Genomic DNA, 18983 nt, shown 5'->3' with positions numbered 1-18983 from the left:
ATTTGAGAGTCAGAGAAAGCTCTCCCCAAATACCTGCAACAACCAGGACAAGGTTGGGTTGAAACCAGGAGCAAGGAATTTAATCCAAGTCTCCCACATGGGTAGCAGGAAGCAAGTACTACAGCCATCATTGCTGCCTCTCAGGGTGTACAGTAACAAAGGGAAACAGGGGGTAAAGCCAGGACCTGACTAGGAGTTCTAGTGTGGGATGAGGACCACCCAAGTAGCATCTTAGCTGCTAGGTCTAACATGTACCTCCCCGCTACCCCAAATGATTCTTAAACAAGCATTCAGTTCTGTAAAGTGCCAGGTATCGTATTAGGCGCCGGGGAGATGGCAGTTAATAGGCAAAATACAACCCTAAATGGGTCCACTTTGGAGCCCAGAAGATAATCAGTGAGCCATCATTGTGCAATGGCAGAGTGAAATAACAATAGGGATTAGTGCTGGAAGTGGTACGGGAAGGACAATGTTGAATACGGCAGCTAGGATGAATCTCCCTGGCAGAGTTGAACGGGAAGGTGTTACCACAGAAGTAGTGGCGGGGAAGGACAGAGGGAAAAGTCAACGCAGACGCCCTGGGATGGGAGTGTGTCTGGCAGGTGAGAGGAACATCAGGGACACCACCAGGGCTAGACTGGGCTGGGCGAGATGGAGAGAGATTGGGAATGAGTCAGAAGCAGAAGGAGCAGAATCACACATGTCATGGCAAAGGGGAGAGCAGGCCAGCCCACCTGGGCTGCACACCAGACGGGGCCCATATGGGGGATAGGAACCCGGGGATGAGGTGACCTGACTTTGGCATCACTCGGGCCGTGGCGTGAGTAGTGGGGTGCGACTCAGGCCACAGTGGTAGCTGGGAATGCAAAAGGAGGCCTTGAACATTCTGCCCTGGGAAGGCACAAGCAGGGACCCGGTGTGGCTGGAGGGAGAGAGCTGGGGCTCACCTCTGCCTCTGCAGGTGTCAGCACCGGAGCGGCACCCAGCTAGGAGGGTTGGAGGTGGATTTTAGCTGCAAGTGCAAAGTCACTTCTAAAATGCTTTAAGGTCAGTCCGAAAGCTGCTGCTTGAACTGCACAGGTCGGTGCTAATGACAGAATCTGCGAACAGGTGATGCCTTCGACCTGAGATAACGTGGGTGGAGCAGGACTGACTTCCTGTCCCAGAGGGTGGCCACAGGCTGCCGTGGCTCTACCCGGAGACAGACACGGCCCGGGTCCTTGGCAGAGCAGACCCTTATCCTTACTGTATCCCCCGCCTTTCGGGAAGCCCCACACTGTGAGAAGAAAGCAGCCAGAGCTCACGTTCCACGGCTCAGGCACCCTTAAAAAAGCAGTTTGGGGGTTGGTACTATGGCTCAACAGGCTGATCCTCCACTCTTTGGTGCCGACATTCCTTTTGGGTACCAGTTTGTGTCCCAGCGGCCACACTCCCCACCCAGCTCCGTACTTGTAGCCTGGGAAAGCAGTAGAGGATGGGCCAAAGCCTTGAGACCCTGCAACCCACGGGGTGAGGAGGGGACTTGAAAGAAGCTCCTGGCTCCTGCCTTCAGATCAGCTCAGTTCTGGCTATTGCAGCCATTTGGGGAGTGAACCAGTAGATGGATAATCTCTCTTTTGTATCTCTCCTTCTGTCTGTAAACCTGCCTGTCAAATTAAAAAAAAAAAAATCAGGTTATTTTAGGTAATTTTTTTAAAGTGGCTTTGCAGTTTCTTTTTGTCTAGTTGTTTGTTGTAGTATCAGGATTTTAAATGCCTTGGGGGAAAGCAGTACTGTTCTCTTTGGGAACAAGAAATTTCAACAAAAACACAAAAACATCTCAAAAGCAAAGTCACCTGCTGGAGTGGCTCAGTCACACCTGACTCCAACTGCAAGTCTCTGGCACGTGGCAGGTGCTCAGCTATCACGGGTGCAGTGAAGGAATGGGGACGGACCAAGTCCTAAATCAGAGCCTAGGGCTTCTAGCTGCAGATGAGCCCTGGGGTGCACCCTCTTCTCTCTGAGCATCAAGGGGGTGTAGGAGCCTCGGCCAAGCTGCCTGCACCTTAAGCACGAGGCTAATGTATGAGAAGCACGGCCAGCAGGCGGAGTAGTCACAGAGACTCGGGGATGGGAACGGGAGGAGTCTACCCTGGCTACACCTGGAAGCTGGAAAAACAAGAGCAGACTCTATCATGGAAGCCAGAAGAGGAAGTCGAATTCCCCAGGACTGGACTTTCATCTTCCTGATTCCCAGAAAATGCCCTTAAACACCAACAGAAAAGCAAAGCATATTCCCTGTCTCCCCAACCTCTGTCATTACTTGCTGTTTGAACTGGGATAAGTGTCTAGCTGTCCCCCAGGGGCATGTGTGGCTACCTTCCCCCGCCCCCACCCCTGTGCACTGGGACCCTGCCTGTGATCTACCCTCGGCAATGCTGCCACGGGATTACCCAGGGTGGTGTCTAACACCTACAGAGTCAGACACAACAGGAGTGGCCATTCGTTGAACAGAGAACTTGGCCACATTTTTAAAGCTAGCATGTAGTGAGGAAAAAAGACCCTGAAGGGGAGACAGAAGGACTGATAACAGAATCAGAGCTTCTGTCCTGTCTAAATGGACAGGCTTCTGACACTGGCACCGAGGTGTTGTACTGATCCCTGGGTAGGTACTGGATTTAGTAGTTAAGACATTGTTTGGACAAGCCCATCCTGCTTCTGGTTTAAGCCCTGGCTCCACTTGTAATTCTAGCTTTCTACTGATACACACAGCAGGTGACAGCTTGAGTCCTTGGCTTCCCACCACCCATATGGAAAACCCAAATGGGTTCCCAACTTCAGCCTCATCTCATTATGGCTATTGCAAGCTATGGGGTAGAGAACCAGCAGTTGGAAGATCCTTCTCCATCTTTAAATCTTTCTCTCTCTCATTCTGCCTGCCTAATAAATAAGAAACAAACAAAAGCAGTTTTAGTTAATCCATTAAAAAAAATTCAATGATTTCCTGTGGATTGTCACCAAAGCTCCTAAGGACAGCAGTGGCCCTTGACCTTGCGGGAACAGGACAGCTCTGCGGAGCCCTGGCCCTTTAGTAGGAAACCAAATACTCAAAGCCTCGTCCTGTGCCCTCAGTTCCCCGTCTGTAGTGGGAATAAGGTGGCCCAGCCCGCCTCTCAGCGGACTAGCCTAGTCTTGGAAAGCATGCTGTCTCTCTGGCTGGCCAGGGCTGGGCTTGCTCAGGTCAAGTCAAGGAAAACAGAAGTGGCCTCGGGGCAGTGGTGGCATTGCAAATGCTACCCTAACCTCTGACCAGGCAGGAAATCGCATGCATTCCCAGCCCACTTCCCGCCACAGAGAGCCCGTGATGGACATGACTGAGTGGAGGATGGCAGCCACTCCACAGCCCTGGGACTTGGTACAAACCGGATCCCTCTCCACGTGGGTGGCTAGTGTGAAAGCTGTTACCAGGGCAACCAGGAGAAGGCACCACAGTGTTCCATCACAGCCACCTTCAAAGGAGGCAGTGGGGGCACACAAGGCTGTCTTGTCTTGAACTTGACCTTGAAAGCTCCCTCATTCCACCAGGGAATCCCTGGGCATGTATTTTTTTTTCCCCTTTCTTTTCTCTTCTCTCTTTTAAAAATAAGATTCCTTTTTATCTATCTGAAAGGCAAAGTGATAACAAGAGATGAGAGATTTTCCATCTGCTGGTTCATTCCCCAAATGGCTGCAACTGCCGAGGCCAAGCTAGGCCAAAGCCCAGGAGCCTGGAACTCCATCTGTGTCTCCCATATGGGTGTAGGAGCCCAAGGCTCCCATATTCCACTGACTTCCTAGGTACATGAGCAGGGAGCTGGATCTGAAGTGGAGTAGCCAGAACACCTAACCAGCAGTTTAATCTGCTGTACCACAGTGTTGACCCTTGAAGGATCTATTTTCATGCCATGTTGGTTTCTAGACAGTAACAGGTGTAGGACAGAGTTGTGGTGTGTCTGGGGAGGTGTGTGGCGGAACTCTTTGCTTCCATTCCATTTTACTTCAATTGAAAATTGCTCTAAACAATACTCTGTTAAATGATTAAACACAAGCTGGGGTGGAGGGGGATAGCAAGGGCCTGCTGGGTGGAGACTCAGAGGGAGAAAGCAGCCATTTCTCGAAGCAGGTGGCAAGCTGACAGCTGTGGAGCCTGGAATGGAAAGATGGAGAGAAAGCAGGTGACACCCAGACAGGGGGTCTACCACCGACCTGGGGTGCAGATGGATGGCCAGGCGGGGTCCAGGGGGCTGTGAGTGGGAACGGATGTGGGTGGGGGAAGGGTCGCCGTGGCCCGCGAGGCGCTGGCTTGGCCACCCACCTGGGGGCGCGTCTGGAGCCACCCTGCTCACTGAGCTGTGCAGCGCGGCCAGCCGGCTCTTCATGCTGCGGAAGCCCTCGGCAAAGCGTGTCTCCTGGCCCTTCAGCAGCTGCTGTAACTGGCGGATGGCCGTGAGGAGCTGCGGCTTGTTCAGACAGTTCTGGGGAGAGAAGAGACCCCCATCGCAAGTCACTCGGGGCTTCCTGCCGGGGTCACCCAAACACACGCGCAGGCTCTGCTGAACGCCGGGCGGGGTGACCTCTCAGGGTCACCAGACCACAGCCCCAAACACACACAGTGCCTCTAGCCCCCCGCTCGCCCTCCACACACACACAGAAGGGCAGGAGGCACATCTCTGTATGGTGCTATGCTGCATGTCGATTTGATCGTTTTTCCCTTCCTCCTCCGTGCAACACACTCATTCTTTACTCTACATTGATGCCTAGAGATTTACACCCCGGTGGATTCTCTGCCATGGACATTTAGAAGTCTGCTTCTAAAAACTGTTTAATTACTTGTAAAGCAGAAGGAACCAGAAGGAGAGAGAGAGTCCAGTTCTCCCATAGGAAGACAGGGACCCAACTACTTGAGCCATCTGTCACATGCTGCCTTGCAAGCCGACTCACGAACAGGAAACTGGATTCAACAGTGGAGCCCGCACCTAAAGCCTGGCTCTCCAACATGGGATGTGGCATCATAACTACTGTAGCCAAACGCCCACCTCTGCCTGGGACACTTCTAGAAGCAAATGGGTGGGGGCTGGCACAGTGGTGTAGGAAGCTAATCCTCCGCCCGCAGCTGCTGGGATCCCATATGGATGCTGGTTCATGTCCTGTCTACTGCATTTCCCATCCAGCTCCCTGCTTGTAGCTGGGAAAACAATGGAGGATGGACTAAGTCCTTGGACCCCTGCACCCTCTTGGGAGACCCAGAAGAAGCTCCTGGCTTCTGGCTTTGGATTGGTTCAGCTCCAGCTGTTGTGGCCATTTGGGGAGTGAAGCAATGGATGGAAGATCTGTCTTTCTCTCTTTTTCTCTGTCCTCTCTGTAAAGTTGTCTTTCATATAAAAATAATAAGTAAATTTTTTTAAAAGAAGCAAATGGGTAGCAACATAGAAAACAGGGAAAATAGAAATGTTCAATGGTTCCTATACTTTTTATAATACAACTGGGAAAATAAGACAAAAAAAGATGCAATAAAATTAATTTAGTTAAAGCCAACACCCAATTTTGATGATTTGTTAAAAGGTCTTTAAAAAAACACACAAGGAGGAAAACAGAATTCTGCTTATCATTGAAAAAAACAACCTTGCAAGAGGCAATTCCAACTTCACACTTAATGACTAAAGTCTCCAGACTTCCCATCCCCTGTGACTTTAAGAACTGAAAAAGTGAGATGCAGAAACTGCAGCAAGAGGGCCTTAGCCTGGTCGAAAGTCATTCATGTTCCATCACGCTTGCAAGGCTTTTCTTGTTCTTTTTCATTTAAGAGACACACAGAGAAGAGAGAGAGAGAGTTGCCATCATTGGTTCACTTCCCAAATGCCTGCAGCATCCAGGGAGATTGGAAACTGGATCCCAGGAACACAATCTAGCTCTCCCGGGTGGTGGCAGGAATTGAATCACTTGAGCCATCTTTTTTTTTTCCTAATTGGAAAGGCAGATGTACAGAGAGCAGGAGAGACAGAAAGGGAGATCTTCCGTCCGAAGATTCACTCCCTAAGTGGCCATAACAACCGGTGCTGCGCTGATCCGAAGCCAGGGTGCAGGGTCCCAAGGCTCTGGGACGTCCTCGACTGCTTTCCCAGGCTAGAGGGCGGGAGCTGGATGGGAAGCAGGGCAATTGGGATTAGAACCGGCACCCATATGGGTTCCCGGCATGTTCAAGGCGAGGACCTTAACCGCTACTCTATTGTACCAGACACTACTTGAGCCATCTTTGCCGCTGCCTCCCAGGGTGCACTGTAGGGGGAAGCTGGGCCCAGATGCCCTCACTAACTGACAGGCAGAACCCCTGCTGTGGGGGGTGTGCATTGCAGCAGCACAGCCTCCTGCCTCCTGAACCGACCTGTATGGAAGGGAGCCGACCTGTCACCATGGTGATGATGATTCTCTTTTTGGGGTAGCTGGTGGATCACATTCATTTCACTCTTACACTTCATTTTGTTCCATCTGCAGTCTCTGTGTCATAGTTTTAGGAAAATTCCCTCCAAGTCTGGTGCTTGGAGCAGCGGGAACACATGTGGCCTCAGCCAGGCCGGGGATGGGGGGTGGGAACTCAGCCTGCTCGGGGGAACATCCTCCACCATCACCGCCACCACCACCATGCAGGAAACACAGCCACTGCCGCTCCCCCAGCGGAGCTGCCAGCCACGACACCTTGGCGCTCTCACCAAGTGTATGACTCATTGGTGGAGTCAATAGATGCTTTTGACAAAGCTGAATCCCCAGTTGCCCCTGGAGCCCCTGTGGGGCTCCTCGGCCTCACCAGACATTACCCAGGCATAATTGCCAGGAAGAGAAATTCGGCTTGTTTACTTCCCTTCTCTACTACACAGGTCCTTGAGCACCGAGGCAGGGACTTTCCCCACCACCTCCAACCCTCCTACTGCCTCTGCCAATCCCGACCTGCCCAGCGCTGGACTATGTATCCTGGCCAGTCCCCAGTTGCCATACCCACGGGTATCCCTCTCCAAGTCAGCAGAGGAGCTGCTTGCACAGACTCTGCCATGTTTTTTTGTGTGCCAGTTACACGTGTGATGGGTGCCACAGTTTACAGTGGAGCTACACTGTCTCTTCAAAGGACCCTGCGGCTACCGGTTAGCAGCCCCGCAAGGTGAGGGCTTGAATCCACTTCAGGCATGAAGACAAGCAGCCTGGAGGTCAAATGGGACTTGTGAATGGATAGCGCCAGGCTGGGAACCTGTGACTCCAAACCCAGCCCCTGGGTGTGATGGTCTTTAGGCTGAGTTCACATTAGGGATTGGTTCAACCAATCTAAACTATCCCACAGATTTCTAACCCCTGTGCCAATTTCGGTTGGGCAGCTCACACGATGCAGGCAGGAAGTGGAAGTGCGGTGGGAACATAGAGGAGACAACCTCACCATGATCTACCCAACAAGCCCTGCCTCTCTGTTCTGGCCACAGCCTGGGGCAGCCGGGAGAGGGCTTGCTGGGAGGAAAAAGCTCGGTTTTGAAGCCGGGAGACATCCAAGCCAAAGACTGCTGGGAAGGGCAAACGCGCTGCCAGGAACCTGGGGTGGTGGCACAGAGCTCCAGGAAGCAAAGAAAGAAGAGGAGTGTGTGGAGGGAAGGGGCCTGTTTTCCACTTGGCCACTGGTTAGCCAAGCATTTCTAACCTCAGCACGGCTGGCTCAGGGCACGAGTGTCCTCTGCTTCCAGCGGCGTTTCCTGTGCTATGGTGGTCAATATGGCCAGAAACTTACCCCCAGGTGCCCCAGAGGAGTGGGGAACGCTCACCCTGCCAGCTGTTCCAGGAACCTTGGAACCATGTGTGGAGCTAGGGGGAGCCAGGGGATAGAAACACATCATTTCTGTCTTTGCAAATGCAGCCCTTGCTGAGGTCAGCCTGAGGGGGCTGCCACGCTCTCAAGAGTGTCACACACCTGCATGATGCCTTCCTGTTGCAGGGTCTCTGTTTCACACTGTGGAGTCACCCACGGACTCCACCCAGTCTTACTGGGCTAACCTCATCCTTGAGTGGGAAAATTCATCACAGCTGCCAGCTAATGAGGGTCAAATCCAGATGGGAGCTGCCTCACACACAGGTGGCGGGAATGGAAACCAGCACAGCCATGATAGAAGACAGTGCGGGGGCTCCTCAAAAATAACTACACATGAAACCACTATGGGACTCAACCAGCCCTTTACTGAGCTAGTCCAAGGCAGCAAAACGTTTCTATCAAGGAGACGTCTACCCTCCTGTTTCCTGCAGAACTAACCACAACAGCCAGTGCACCAAATCACCCATCAAAGAGACGAGTGGATCCAGAAAACACGACACACATAAACATTCGATGAGAACATTATCCAGTCAAAAAGTAACCAAAAAAAGAATGAATGATCCTGTCATTTGTGGCAACATGGTTGGAACTGAAGGTCACTATGTTAGGTAAAATATGTTAGACACAGAAAGACAAACCCTGCATGGTCTCACGCAAGGGAGCTAAAAATGTAGATCTCATCTAAATAGCGAGTAGACTAGTGATTATGGAAATAAAGATAGGGGATTATGTGGAAGTTGAATAACAGCTGTTAAAACAGTTTGAAAGAACTCAGTTTGAATGTTGCACAACATAGTAGGGTGACTCTAGCCTACAATGACTTCTTACTTATTTTTTAAAGAACCAGGAGAAAGGAGCTCAAAGCTTCCCAAATCAAAGGGTAACTGCTGATCGTCACACATTACATACGTCACTGAGTTATTACACTGCACACCATAAACTGTGAGTCAATTAAGTAATCACAACGTTTGTGTGTCCGACCTGCAGCTAAGCTGTTGGTTGGGACGGCCATGCTCCCATGGAAGCACCAGGGTTGGAATCCTGTCTGGCCTGTTTCCTACAAAGGGGCTCCCTGGGAAGCAGCGGGTGACGTCGGGTCCCTGCCACCCTCGTGGGAGGCCTGGATGGAGTTCTAGCTACTGTGAGCATCCAGAGAGTGACTCCACACAAGGAAGGTCACCTCGTTCTCTCTCCCAAATAGATAAATAGAATGAATAAAGCATGCATATAATTTTTAAACATGGGGGGAAATGTCCAGACAAGGTTAGGAAGGCAAGGACCCCAGAAAGCAGGGCAAGGCCCATGTTGGAAACCTCTACTGCGAGGGGAAGAAAGTCCCCCTCACTTTTACAGACTCTTCCAGGGCTCAAGGGACCTCATTGCTAATATCTTTCTTTTTTTTAAAGATTTATTTATTTTCATTAGAAAGTCAGATATACAGAGAGGAGGAGACACAGAGAGGAAGATTTTCTGTCCATTGATTCACTACCCAAGTAATAGCAAAGGCTGGAGCTGCACTGAACTGAAGCCAGGAGCCTGGAGCCTCCTCCGGATCTCCCACAGGTGCAGGGTCGCATCCTTGACTGCTTTCCCAGACCACAAGCAGGGAGCTGGATGGGAAACAGGGTCACTGGGATCCCTATGGGATCCAGGCACATGCAAGATGAGGACTTTAGATACTAGGTTTATTTATCCTTATTGGAAGAGTATATTTATAGAGAGAAGGAGAGATAGAGAGAAAGGTCTTCCAACTGCTGGTTCACCCCACAGATGGCTGCAGTGGCAGGAACTGAGCTGATCTGAAGCCAAGAACCAGGAGTTTCTTCTGGAGCTCCCATGTAGTTACAGGGTCCCAGGGTTTGGGCCATCCTATACTGCTTTTCCAGGCCACAAGTAGGGAGCTGAATGGGAAGTGGAGCAGCCAGGGAGTGAACCAGTACCCGTATGGGATGCTGTTGCTTGCAGGCAGTGGATTAACCAATTGAGCCATCACCCTGACCCCTCTTAACATTTTTCCTTTTTTTAAGAAAAAGATTTATTTGTTTCTTATTACAAAGTCAGATATACAGAGAGGAGGAGAAACAGAGAGGAAGATCTTCCATCTGATGATTCACTCCCCAGGCGACCACAATGGCCGGTGCTGTTCCGATCCAGAGCCAGGAGCCCAGATCCTCTTCTGGGTCTCCCACTTGGGTGCAGGGTCCCAAGGCTTTGGGCCATCCTCAACTGCTTTCCCAGGGCACAAGCAGGGAGCTGGATGGGAAGTGGAGCTGCCAGGATTAGAACCAGCACCCATATGGGATCCTGGCACATTCAAGGCGAGGACTTTAGCCGCTAAGCTACTGTGCCGGGCCCCTTAATATCTTTCTGTTGATCTGTTTCTGTCCCTTCAAAACAGACTCATTGTCCAGTTCATGCCATTGACAATAGACACTGAAAAATTGTCTCCATTTCTTGGGGTTCGTAGCTCATTTGAAAAGGAACCCAAAAAGGCTTTCAGTGAAACACCTCCAATTTTGAGGAAAGATAAAGATATACCCATTCTGCTATGAAACTCGTTAAGGGCGTGAGCACTTCCTCTAACTCCACGCTAATGGCAGTGTTGGCAGAGCAGGGGTCACCAGGTTAGCAGAGCAACAAGTGTCACCCTACTCACCTCTTCTCAAGCATGGGTGATTCTGGAACATGCAGATCAGTACCAAGAGCTAGAGTGCAGGTAGAAAGACTGGTCTTAAAGCTCTTGGGATGGGACCAGTGTTGTGGCATACCGGGAAGTCACTGACTGCAGGACCATATACCATAGACCTGTCAGTCTGAATCGCAATTGCTCCATTTCTGATCCAGCTCCCTGCTAATGAGCCCACAAAAGCAGTGGAAGATGGTCCAAGTATTTCATGCCTTGTACCTACACTGGAGACTCAAAAGATGCTTCTGGCTTCAACTTGGCCTAATCCTAGCTGTTACCTAGCTGGGGAATGAACCAGCAGATGCGCCTCTGTCTCTCTCCCTCTGTAACTCTGCCTTTCTTTTTTTTTTTTAAGATTTATTTTTATTATTTTGTTTATTGGAAAGGCAGATATGCAGAGAGGAGAGACAGAGAGGAAGATCTTCCGTCCGATGATTCACTCACCAAGTGAGTACAACGGCCGATGCTATGCCAATCCGAAGCCAGGAGTCTCTTCCGGGTCTCCCACGAGGGTGCAGAGACCCAAAGCTTTTGGCCATCCTTGACTGCTTTTCCGGGCCACAGGCAGGGAGCTGGAAGGGAAGAGGAGCTGCCGGGATAGAACCGGCGCCCATATGGGATCCCGGGCGTGCAAGGCGAGGACCTTAACCACTGCGCCACCGCGCCAGGCCCCAACTCTGCCTTTCAAATAAACAAATATTTTTTAAAAATTAGATTTCTTGGGAGCAACAATGTCCCTGGAATATGCCATCTACCACCACCCACCTCAGGAAAGCCCTTGTCCACCTCTCTTAAATCTACTCTCTCTGTGTCCAAGATCTTCCAAAGTTGATGGAAAATGTGTGTGACAGAAAAAAAAAAAAAAATCTCTGCTTGGATTTCAAACATTATTTGCACCAAAATGAACTGGTGTTCTAATTTTTTGTGTGCTCATTGGTTTTATTTGAGACACAGAGGGAAAGAGACCAATCTCCCCTCTGCTGGTTCAAATGTCTGCAACAGCTGGAGCTGAGCTAGGCCACAGCCAAAAGCCTGAGCTCAATCCAGGTCCCTTTTGGGGGTGGCAGGCAAGGAAGCCAACTCTGCGAGCCCTTAGCTGTGGCCTCCAGCATGTGCGTGAGCAGGAGGCTGCAAGACCCTCATATGAGGATTCCTCACAAAATCAGTAGCATGTAATAGAGGCAGCATTCACACTTAACATATACATAGGGGAAAGAGAGATTTTTAAAAAGTGACATACAGAGAGAGATATCTTCCATCTGTTGATTCACTCCCTAAGCAACAGCTGAAGCTATTCCAAACCAAAGCCAGGAGCTCAGAGTTCCGTCCTGGTTTCCCACATGGGTGTAGGGCATCAAGCAATTGCTCACCTTCTGTTGCCCTCCTATGCACGTTGGCAGAGAGCTGGGCTGCAAGCAGAGTGGACAGACTTAAACGGCTCCCCACCCTCCACAACTTGGGCTGCCAGTGTCACAAGTGGTAGCTTCACCGGGGGTCCCACAAAGCTGGGTCCTGTCTGGTTTTCTCTATTGTTTTGTTGGTTTGTTTTGCACTGGCACCACAGGCGTGCTTGCCTGGGCACCCAGGGGCTCGCTCCCTTTCCTCAGTTGATCTTGTGCATCATCTGATGCTCTCCACTCGCTGGAGGCAGGGAAGGCTCCCCGGGACATAGAAGGAAAGACACCTCCAGGGCATGTGTGCAGCTGCTTTCTGCCCCGGGTTGACAGGCAGGGGAATCTGCAGCAGGGGGAAATGGCTGAGTAAGTGGTCCCTCAGATGGCACCAATGGGACCAGTGGAGACTTACTGCCCCATGCCACTGGTCTTTGAGCTGAATGCCTGACCCTCAGTCTTGGCCCTTGGACTCATTAGCTCAGGGTGAGTTCCTCACACCTCACCTCCCACCTGGGCTGTGTCCCCAGAGGCCTCAGACACCCAGCCTGCTGGAGAGGCACACAGCATCCTTTATACAAGGGGAATGTGTGCTTCCTGGAGATGGACATTTTAACTACTCCAATGAGTGCTCTGGGTCCCAGTGGGTTGTCAGTGCTAATTTCTTTAATAAAAATGTGTGCCCTGTCCTTTGGTTCCCCAGAAGGGGATGAAAGGATGTAAAAGGTTTTATCCCCTCATCCTTGGCATGGAAGCCTGCCTTTGGTTACCAAGGGAGGGGGGAGAAGCCCCACCAATGCCCCTGTGGATCAGGGGAGTGACCAGCACCATCAGGCTTCTGCTAACAGGTGTCCCTCATCACTGGGGGCTTCTCCCAGGGTAGTGCAGCCTGGGCAGACAGGTGTGAGGGCAAGGGCCCACATGATGACAGGAGCGGCTAGCATCAGCGCACACCCAGCCTGTGCCCAGCGTGGGCCAGGTTTTCAAACAGCCTCTTCAAGGTGGGAATTCTGGGGACGTCACTTCCTCCCTGGAGCACAGCCTGCACAGCCTCTTGCCCTGCATGGTCTCATGTCCTTTGCCAGGTGGCCACAGAGCCATCTGTCCCCTTCACAGCAGAGGCCCAAGGGAACAATGAGGGGCTCCACTGTTCTCTGCAGCTGTAGCTGCTCTCGATAAGACTCATCCCCATCCTCACGGCCCCCATTGGCTAATGTGCCAAGGAGCTGGGAAAGCCACGGGACAGCACAGGTGAAACCAGGGACTCCACGCATTGACTGAAATACAGGTGCCCACAGGGAGCCACTGCTGGGTGACTGCAAGGCTATGCCACCGTCCTCTGCCTCCCCATACCTGTAACATCTGCCAGGATGCCTCTGCTGCCTGCCCAGGCTGGCTTCCCTGGTGTTGTACTGGGCTGCCTGGCTGACCACTTCAGAAAGCAGTGGAAGTGATATGCCAGCCCCCAGACAGACTGTCAGGATGGTGTATGCTTTGCTACTTCTTGTGGCCTCCACCTCTGTCAGCACCACGGGAAAAGTTTCAGCTTAGTGCTAGATGATGGTGTCAAGGGGGAAGCTGTCGTATGCTGTGCCAGCATCACATTCCTTACAGCTAACTCAAGTCCTAACTGCTCTGCTTCTGATCTAGCTCTCTACTAATGCAACTGGGAAAGCAGCAGCAGATGGCCCAGTACTTGAGGGGCCCTGTAACTAGGTGGGAGACTCAGATGGAGTTCTAGGCTCTTGGTTTCAGCCTGACTTTGCTCCCTCCATTGTGGTCCTTTGGAGAGTGAACCAGTAGATAGAGATCTCTCTCTAAAAAAAACCTAAACCAAATCTTAAAAGGAAGAAGGGACCACCTGGCGCGATAGCGTAGCAGCTAAAGTCCTCACCTTAAACATGCTGGGATCCTATATGGGTACCAGTTCTAATCCTGGCAGCTCCACTTCCCATCCAGCTCCCCGCCTGGGAAAGCAGTCGAGGATGGCCCAAAGCCTTGGGACCCTGCACCTAGGTGGGAGACCCAGAGGAAGCTCCTGGGTCCTGGCTTCAGACTGGCTCAGCTCCAACCATTGCAGTCACTTGGGGAGTGAACCATTGGACAGAAGACCTTCCTCTCTGTCTCTCTTCTTCTCTATATATCTGACTTTTCAATATAAATAAGTAAATGTTTTTTTAAAAAAAGAAGAAGAAGAGGAAAGAATGAAAAGACAAAAGAAAAGTCCTGGCTATCCTGCTGGAAGATGAGGAACCTCACAGGGCAGAGCTGATCTAAGATGCACCCAATGGACCAGCCAGGTCAATCAGCTGAGCTGGCCTCCGGCCATAGACGAGTGAGCAAGTCGTGCCTGAACGCTGAGCCCACCCCACATCCTGAGCCACTCTTTCAAACCCCAAAGCAATGTGCTTGTCAGTTTTGTTTCCAGCATTGGTGCCAACTGATGAGATGGCCCATTTTAGATCCAGATGATTCACAATCCATTTGTCAGTAGACAAACCCCTCCAGGGTCAGCAAGTACTCCTGGAGCTATGACCACAGCAAACATGTCTAATCAATCGCAGAATCTTTTCAATCCATGCTCTGAAATGACTAGCAGTCATTCTCTCCACCTGACTCCAAACAGTCCCAGGTAATCAACTCGAGTCCCAGCTGAACACCCACTGTCTTCCCAGGTCACACTCTGTGGAGGAGAGCAGGCTTCAGCTAAAATTTTTCCCCTCGCTCTTCATCTCATTCATTCTCAGACCAAGGAATAGGTCTGGAATCTTGGCCCCTGAAAAAGGCATTGGTTTTCTCTGGGAAGTCAGTGGGAGACTTGGCATTCACCCAGTGGGAGAGGGAAACCGGGGTCATTGTCCCTTGCTCTCACTTCCTCCTCTGGCCCTGCTCTTACCATTAGAATCCAGCCGTCACTTTGTCGGCCACATCAAGCCCCTCCCCCAACTCCATCTACAAGGTGGGGCAAAAGGTTCTACTGTGGACAACTTTAACGCTTCGTTGTAGAGAAAGGGCATGGGAAAAGCAATTTGAGAAGACTCCCAGTCATGGATTAAAAATCATGTTCCTAAGACGTGTTCAAAAAAAATAAGGGAGACGCCAAGGACAGACAAGACATGTGATGGACTCTTGGAAGAGCAGGTTGGTCCCTCTCCCTTGGTCCCTGGATAGGTGCGGGGCCATGAGCCCACTGCAGGTCAGCAAGGGCTGGAGTACAAGAGCAGGGGACCCAGGCTCCTGGGACAGCAGCCTTGACGAAACATCAAAGAGGATGTCAGATGTGACTGCTTGTGGAGATGGCAAATGGAACAAAAGGGGAGAAAATCCAGGAAAATATGAAAATATTACATGGAAAAAGAAGTTAATCATAACGAACTCTTTGGTCTGCAGTGAACAACAGAACAACGTGTCCAGATGTCATGAGAGATCAATTGTTTAGAAATGATAGTGAGCTTCCGGGTATTTGAAAGCAGCTACTTTGGGAGAAGGGCTATGGACCAACTTGTTAAAATAACACCATCAAACTCAAATTCACCCAAGGGGACACAAAAGTGAACTCGAAAATCCCCAAAGGAATCGGACATTCTCATTTAAGCCCTCCCAGAAAAGAGATCTCCAGTCCACATGGTTTTCTTGGCAAATGCCAGCACACATTTCGAGAGTTGGCACCAATTCTACAGAATCACTTCCAGAAAACAAAAAAAATTTATCTTATTAACAGACTAAAGAAAAACCACGAGATCATACCAGAAAAAGCATGTGACAAAATTCAACATCCATTCATAATAAATACTTCAGCTGACTAGGATGAGACAGAAATCTTAGCCAAACAAATGACAACAACAGATGACCTGTAACTAACATTATAACCTAATGCAGAAAAATGGGATGCTTTTCCTGCTAAGTTCCCCAGCAAGCTATGGGATGTCCACTCTCCCATCCCAGTACTTGGAGTTCCAGTCAGTGTAATATAGCCAAACCAGCAAATGGCACATAGCTTGGAAAGACACCTATCTACATAAAAACTTGAAGAAAACTACCCAAAATGTCCCTCACACTGAGTTCCACAAGGCCAATACAGAAACTTTTGAGGGACTCCATATCCCAAGAACATACAATTGGAAATGAAAACATGTAAAACCGGGTCCAGCATTGTGGTACAGCAGGTTCAACTTGCAATGTCTCATCCCACACGAGCACTCGTTCACGTCTCAGCTGCTCCACTTCCAACCTGACTCGCCACGAATGTGCCTGAAAAGGCAACAGAAGATGCCCCGAGTGCCTGGGCCCCTGGTACCCGCAGAGCAGACCCAGATGGAGTCCCCAGCTCCTGCCTTTGGCCTAAGCCAGGCATGGATGTTGGCTATTTGAGGAGTGAACCAGACAATAGAAGATTCTCTTTCTCTAATTCTGCTTTTCAAACAAATAAATAAATAGCCCCTACAGTGAAACATTTAGATACAAACGAACAAACTATGTTCATGTTGAAAACTAAAACCCTTGATAAAAGATCTAAATAAGTAGAAGTATCTTCTTCATAGATTGGAAGACTAAATACTCTTAAGATAGTAGCTGTCTATAGATTTAATAAAGTCACAGTGAAAATAGAGGTCAATTTTTTTTTAAGATTTATTTTTATTATTATTTTTTTATTGGAAAGGCGGATATACAGAGAGGAAGATCTTCCGTCTGATGATTCACTCCCCAAGTGAGCGCAATGGCTGATACTATGCCGATCTGAAGCCAGGAGCCTCTTCTGGGTCTCCCACGCGGGTGCAGAGTCCCAAAGCTTTGGGCCGTCCTCGACTGCTTTCCCGGGCCACAGGCAGGGAGCTGGAAGGGAAGCGGGGCTGCCGGGATTAGAACCGGCGCCCATATGGGATCCCGGGCATGCAAGACGAGGACCTAACCACTTGCGCCACCGTGCCGGGCCCGATAGAGGTCAATTTAATTTTGTACATAGGGACAAGATTCGAATTATTTAAAATAATTAATTATTTATAGAGAGAGGGAGAGAAAGAGAGAGAAGGTCTTCCATCCTCTGGCATTTCCCAAATGGCTGCAATGGCTGGAGCTGAGATGATCCGAAGCCCGGAGCCAAGCTTCTTCCAGATCTCCCACACAGGTGCAGGGGCCCAAAGACTTGGGGTCATCCTCCTCTGCTCTCCCAGGTCATAAGCAGAGAGCTGCATCTGAAGTGGTGCAGCTGGGGCCCGGCGGCGTGGCCTAGTGGCTAAAGTCCTAGTCCTGAACGCACTAGGATCCCATATGGACACTGGTTCTAATTCCGGCAGCCCCACTTCCCATCCAGCTCCCTGCCTGTGGCCTGGAAAAGCAGTTGAGGACAGCCCAAAGCTTTGGGACCCTGCACCCGCGTGGGAGACCTGGAGGAGGTTCCTGGCTCCTGACTTCAGATCAGCGCAGCACTGGTCATTGTGGTCACTTGGGGAGTGAATCATCGGACAGAAGACATTCCTCTCTGTCTCTCCTGCTCTCCGTATACCTGACTTTCCAATAAAAATAAACAAATCTTAAAAAAAAAAAAAAAAAAGAACTAACGCTCATATGGGATGCTAGTGCTTCGGACGGAGGATTAGCCTATTACACCATGGCGTCAGCCCCAAGATTCTAGAATTCTAATGGAAAGCCAAAGAAACTAGAATGGCCAAAACAGCTTTGAAAGGGTTAATAAAGTCAGAGAACTCACTCAAAACAGTAAAGTTACAATTATCAAAATAGTGGAATATTTACAGATCTATACATGCATATAAGTCTAGATGTACATATGGCTGTCAATATAAGATAATTCAATAGTTTTCTTATTTTCTTTCTTAAAAAAGAAAAGATTTTTTTAAAGGCAGATTTACAGAGAGAAGGAGACACAGAGAGAAAGATCTTCCATCCACTGGTTCACTCCCCAAGTGGCTGCAATGGTTGGAGCTGAGCTGATCTGAAGCCAGAAGCCTAGAACTTCTTCTGGGTCTCCCACCTAGGTGCAGGGTCCCAAGGCTTTGGGCCGTCCTCGACTGCTTTCCCAGGTCACAAGCAGGGAACTGGAAGGGAAATGGAGCAGCTGGGATATTAACTAGCACCCATATAGGATCCCAGCACGTGCAAAGTGAGGAGTTTAGCCACTAGGCTAGCATGTTGGAGTTAGTTTTCATGCCGGGTCTCACACAGGGATTTGTAAATGAGTAATGCTCAAAATCACACAACCTGAAGACCAACAATACATTAAAAAAAAAGTTTAGATGGAGCCCAGCGTGATAGCCTAGTGGCTAAAGTTCTCACCTTGAATGTGCCGGGATCCTATATGGACACTGGTTCTAATCCCAATTGCCCTGCTTCCCATCCAGCTCCCGGCCTGTGGCCTGGGAAAGCAGTCGAGGATGGCCCAAAGCCTTGGGACCCTGTGCCCACATGGGAAACCCGGAAGAAGTTCCCGGCTTCAGATTGATACAGCTAGGGCTGTTGCAGCCAGTTGGGGAGTGAATCATCGGACAGAAGATCTTCCTCTCTGTTTCTCCTCCTCTCTGTATATATTTCTTTCAATAAAAACATAAATAAATTTTAAAAAAAAACCCTCAAAAAAAGTTTAGATTGGCAAGTAGATATCATTATTTACTTATTAGGTTTATTTATTTACATATTTGAAAATCAGTGATACAGAGAGAGAAAAGAGAGATCTGGTCTCTAGGTCACTCCCCAAGGGGGCCAGGCACTCCATCCCTACTGTGGTAGGCAGGGTCAAATGCTTGGGCCATTATCCAACACCTTCCCAGGATGCAGGAAACTGAAATAGAAGCAGAGCACTCAGGTATAGGAAGCTGGTACTGCAAGTGGAGGCTTCAGCCGTTGAGCTACAATGTCAGCACCAAACACTCCATTTCGAAAACAGACAGCGGGCACTTCACCTAGTAGACTATTTGTGTGGCAGGGAAGCACACCAAAGGATGCTTATGCTCACCAGCCAATAGGGAAATGGCAATTAGAGCCACAGTCAAATTCCACTGCACTCCACTGGAATCAATGGAAAGAAAGCAAGCCT

The 18983-nt window shown here is 49.9% G+C and overlaps 1 protein-coding gene across 1 annotated transcript in view; it reads right to left on the bottom strand.

The window, feature by feature from the left end:
* FBLN7 (fibulin 7) overlaps positions 1-18983 on the bottom strand; it is a 42405-nt gene that overhangs the window by 18825 nt on the left and 4597 nt on the right. Inside the window, exon 2 of the mRNA XM_040993355.1 lies at positions 4334-4493. Coding sequence (XP_040849289.1) covers positions 4334-4493 — 160 coding nt within the window. The remainder of the gene's footprint in view (positions 1-4333; positions 4494-18983) is intronic.

Source organism: Ochotona curzoniae, unplaced genomic scaffold, assembly GCF_017591425.1.
Source record: "Ochotona curzoniae isolate NIBS_2020 unplaced genomic scaffold, NIBS_Ocur_1.0 contig_883, whole genome shotgun sequence".
Taxonomy (NCBI): Eukaryota; Metazoa; Chordata; class Mammalia; order Lagomorpha; family Ochotonidae; genus Ochotona; species Ochotona curzoniae.
This window is presented reverse-complemented; position numbering and strand designations above follow the sequence as displayed.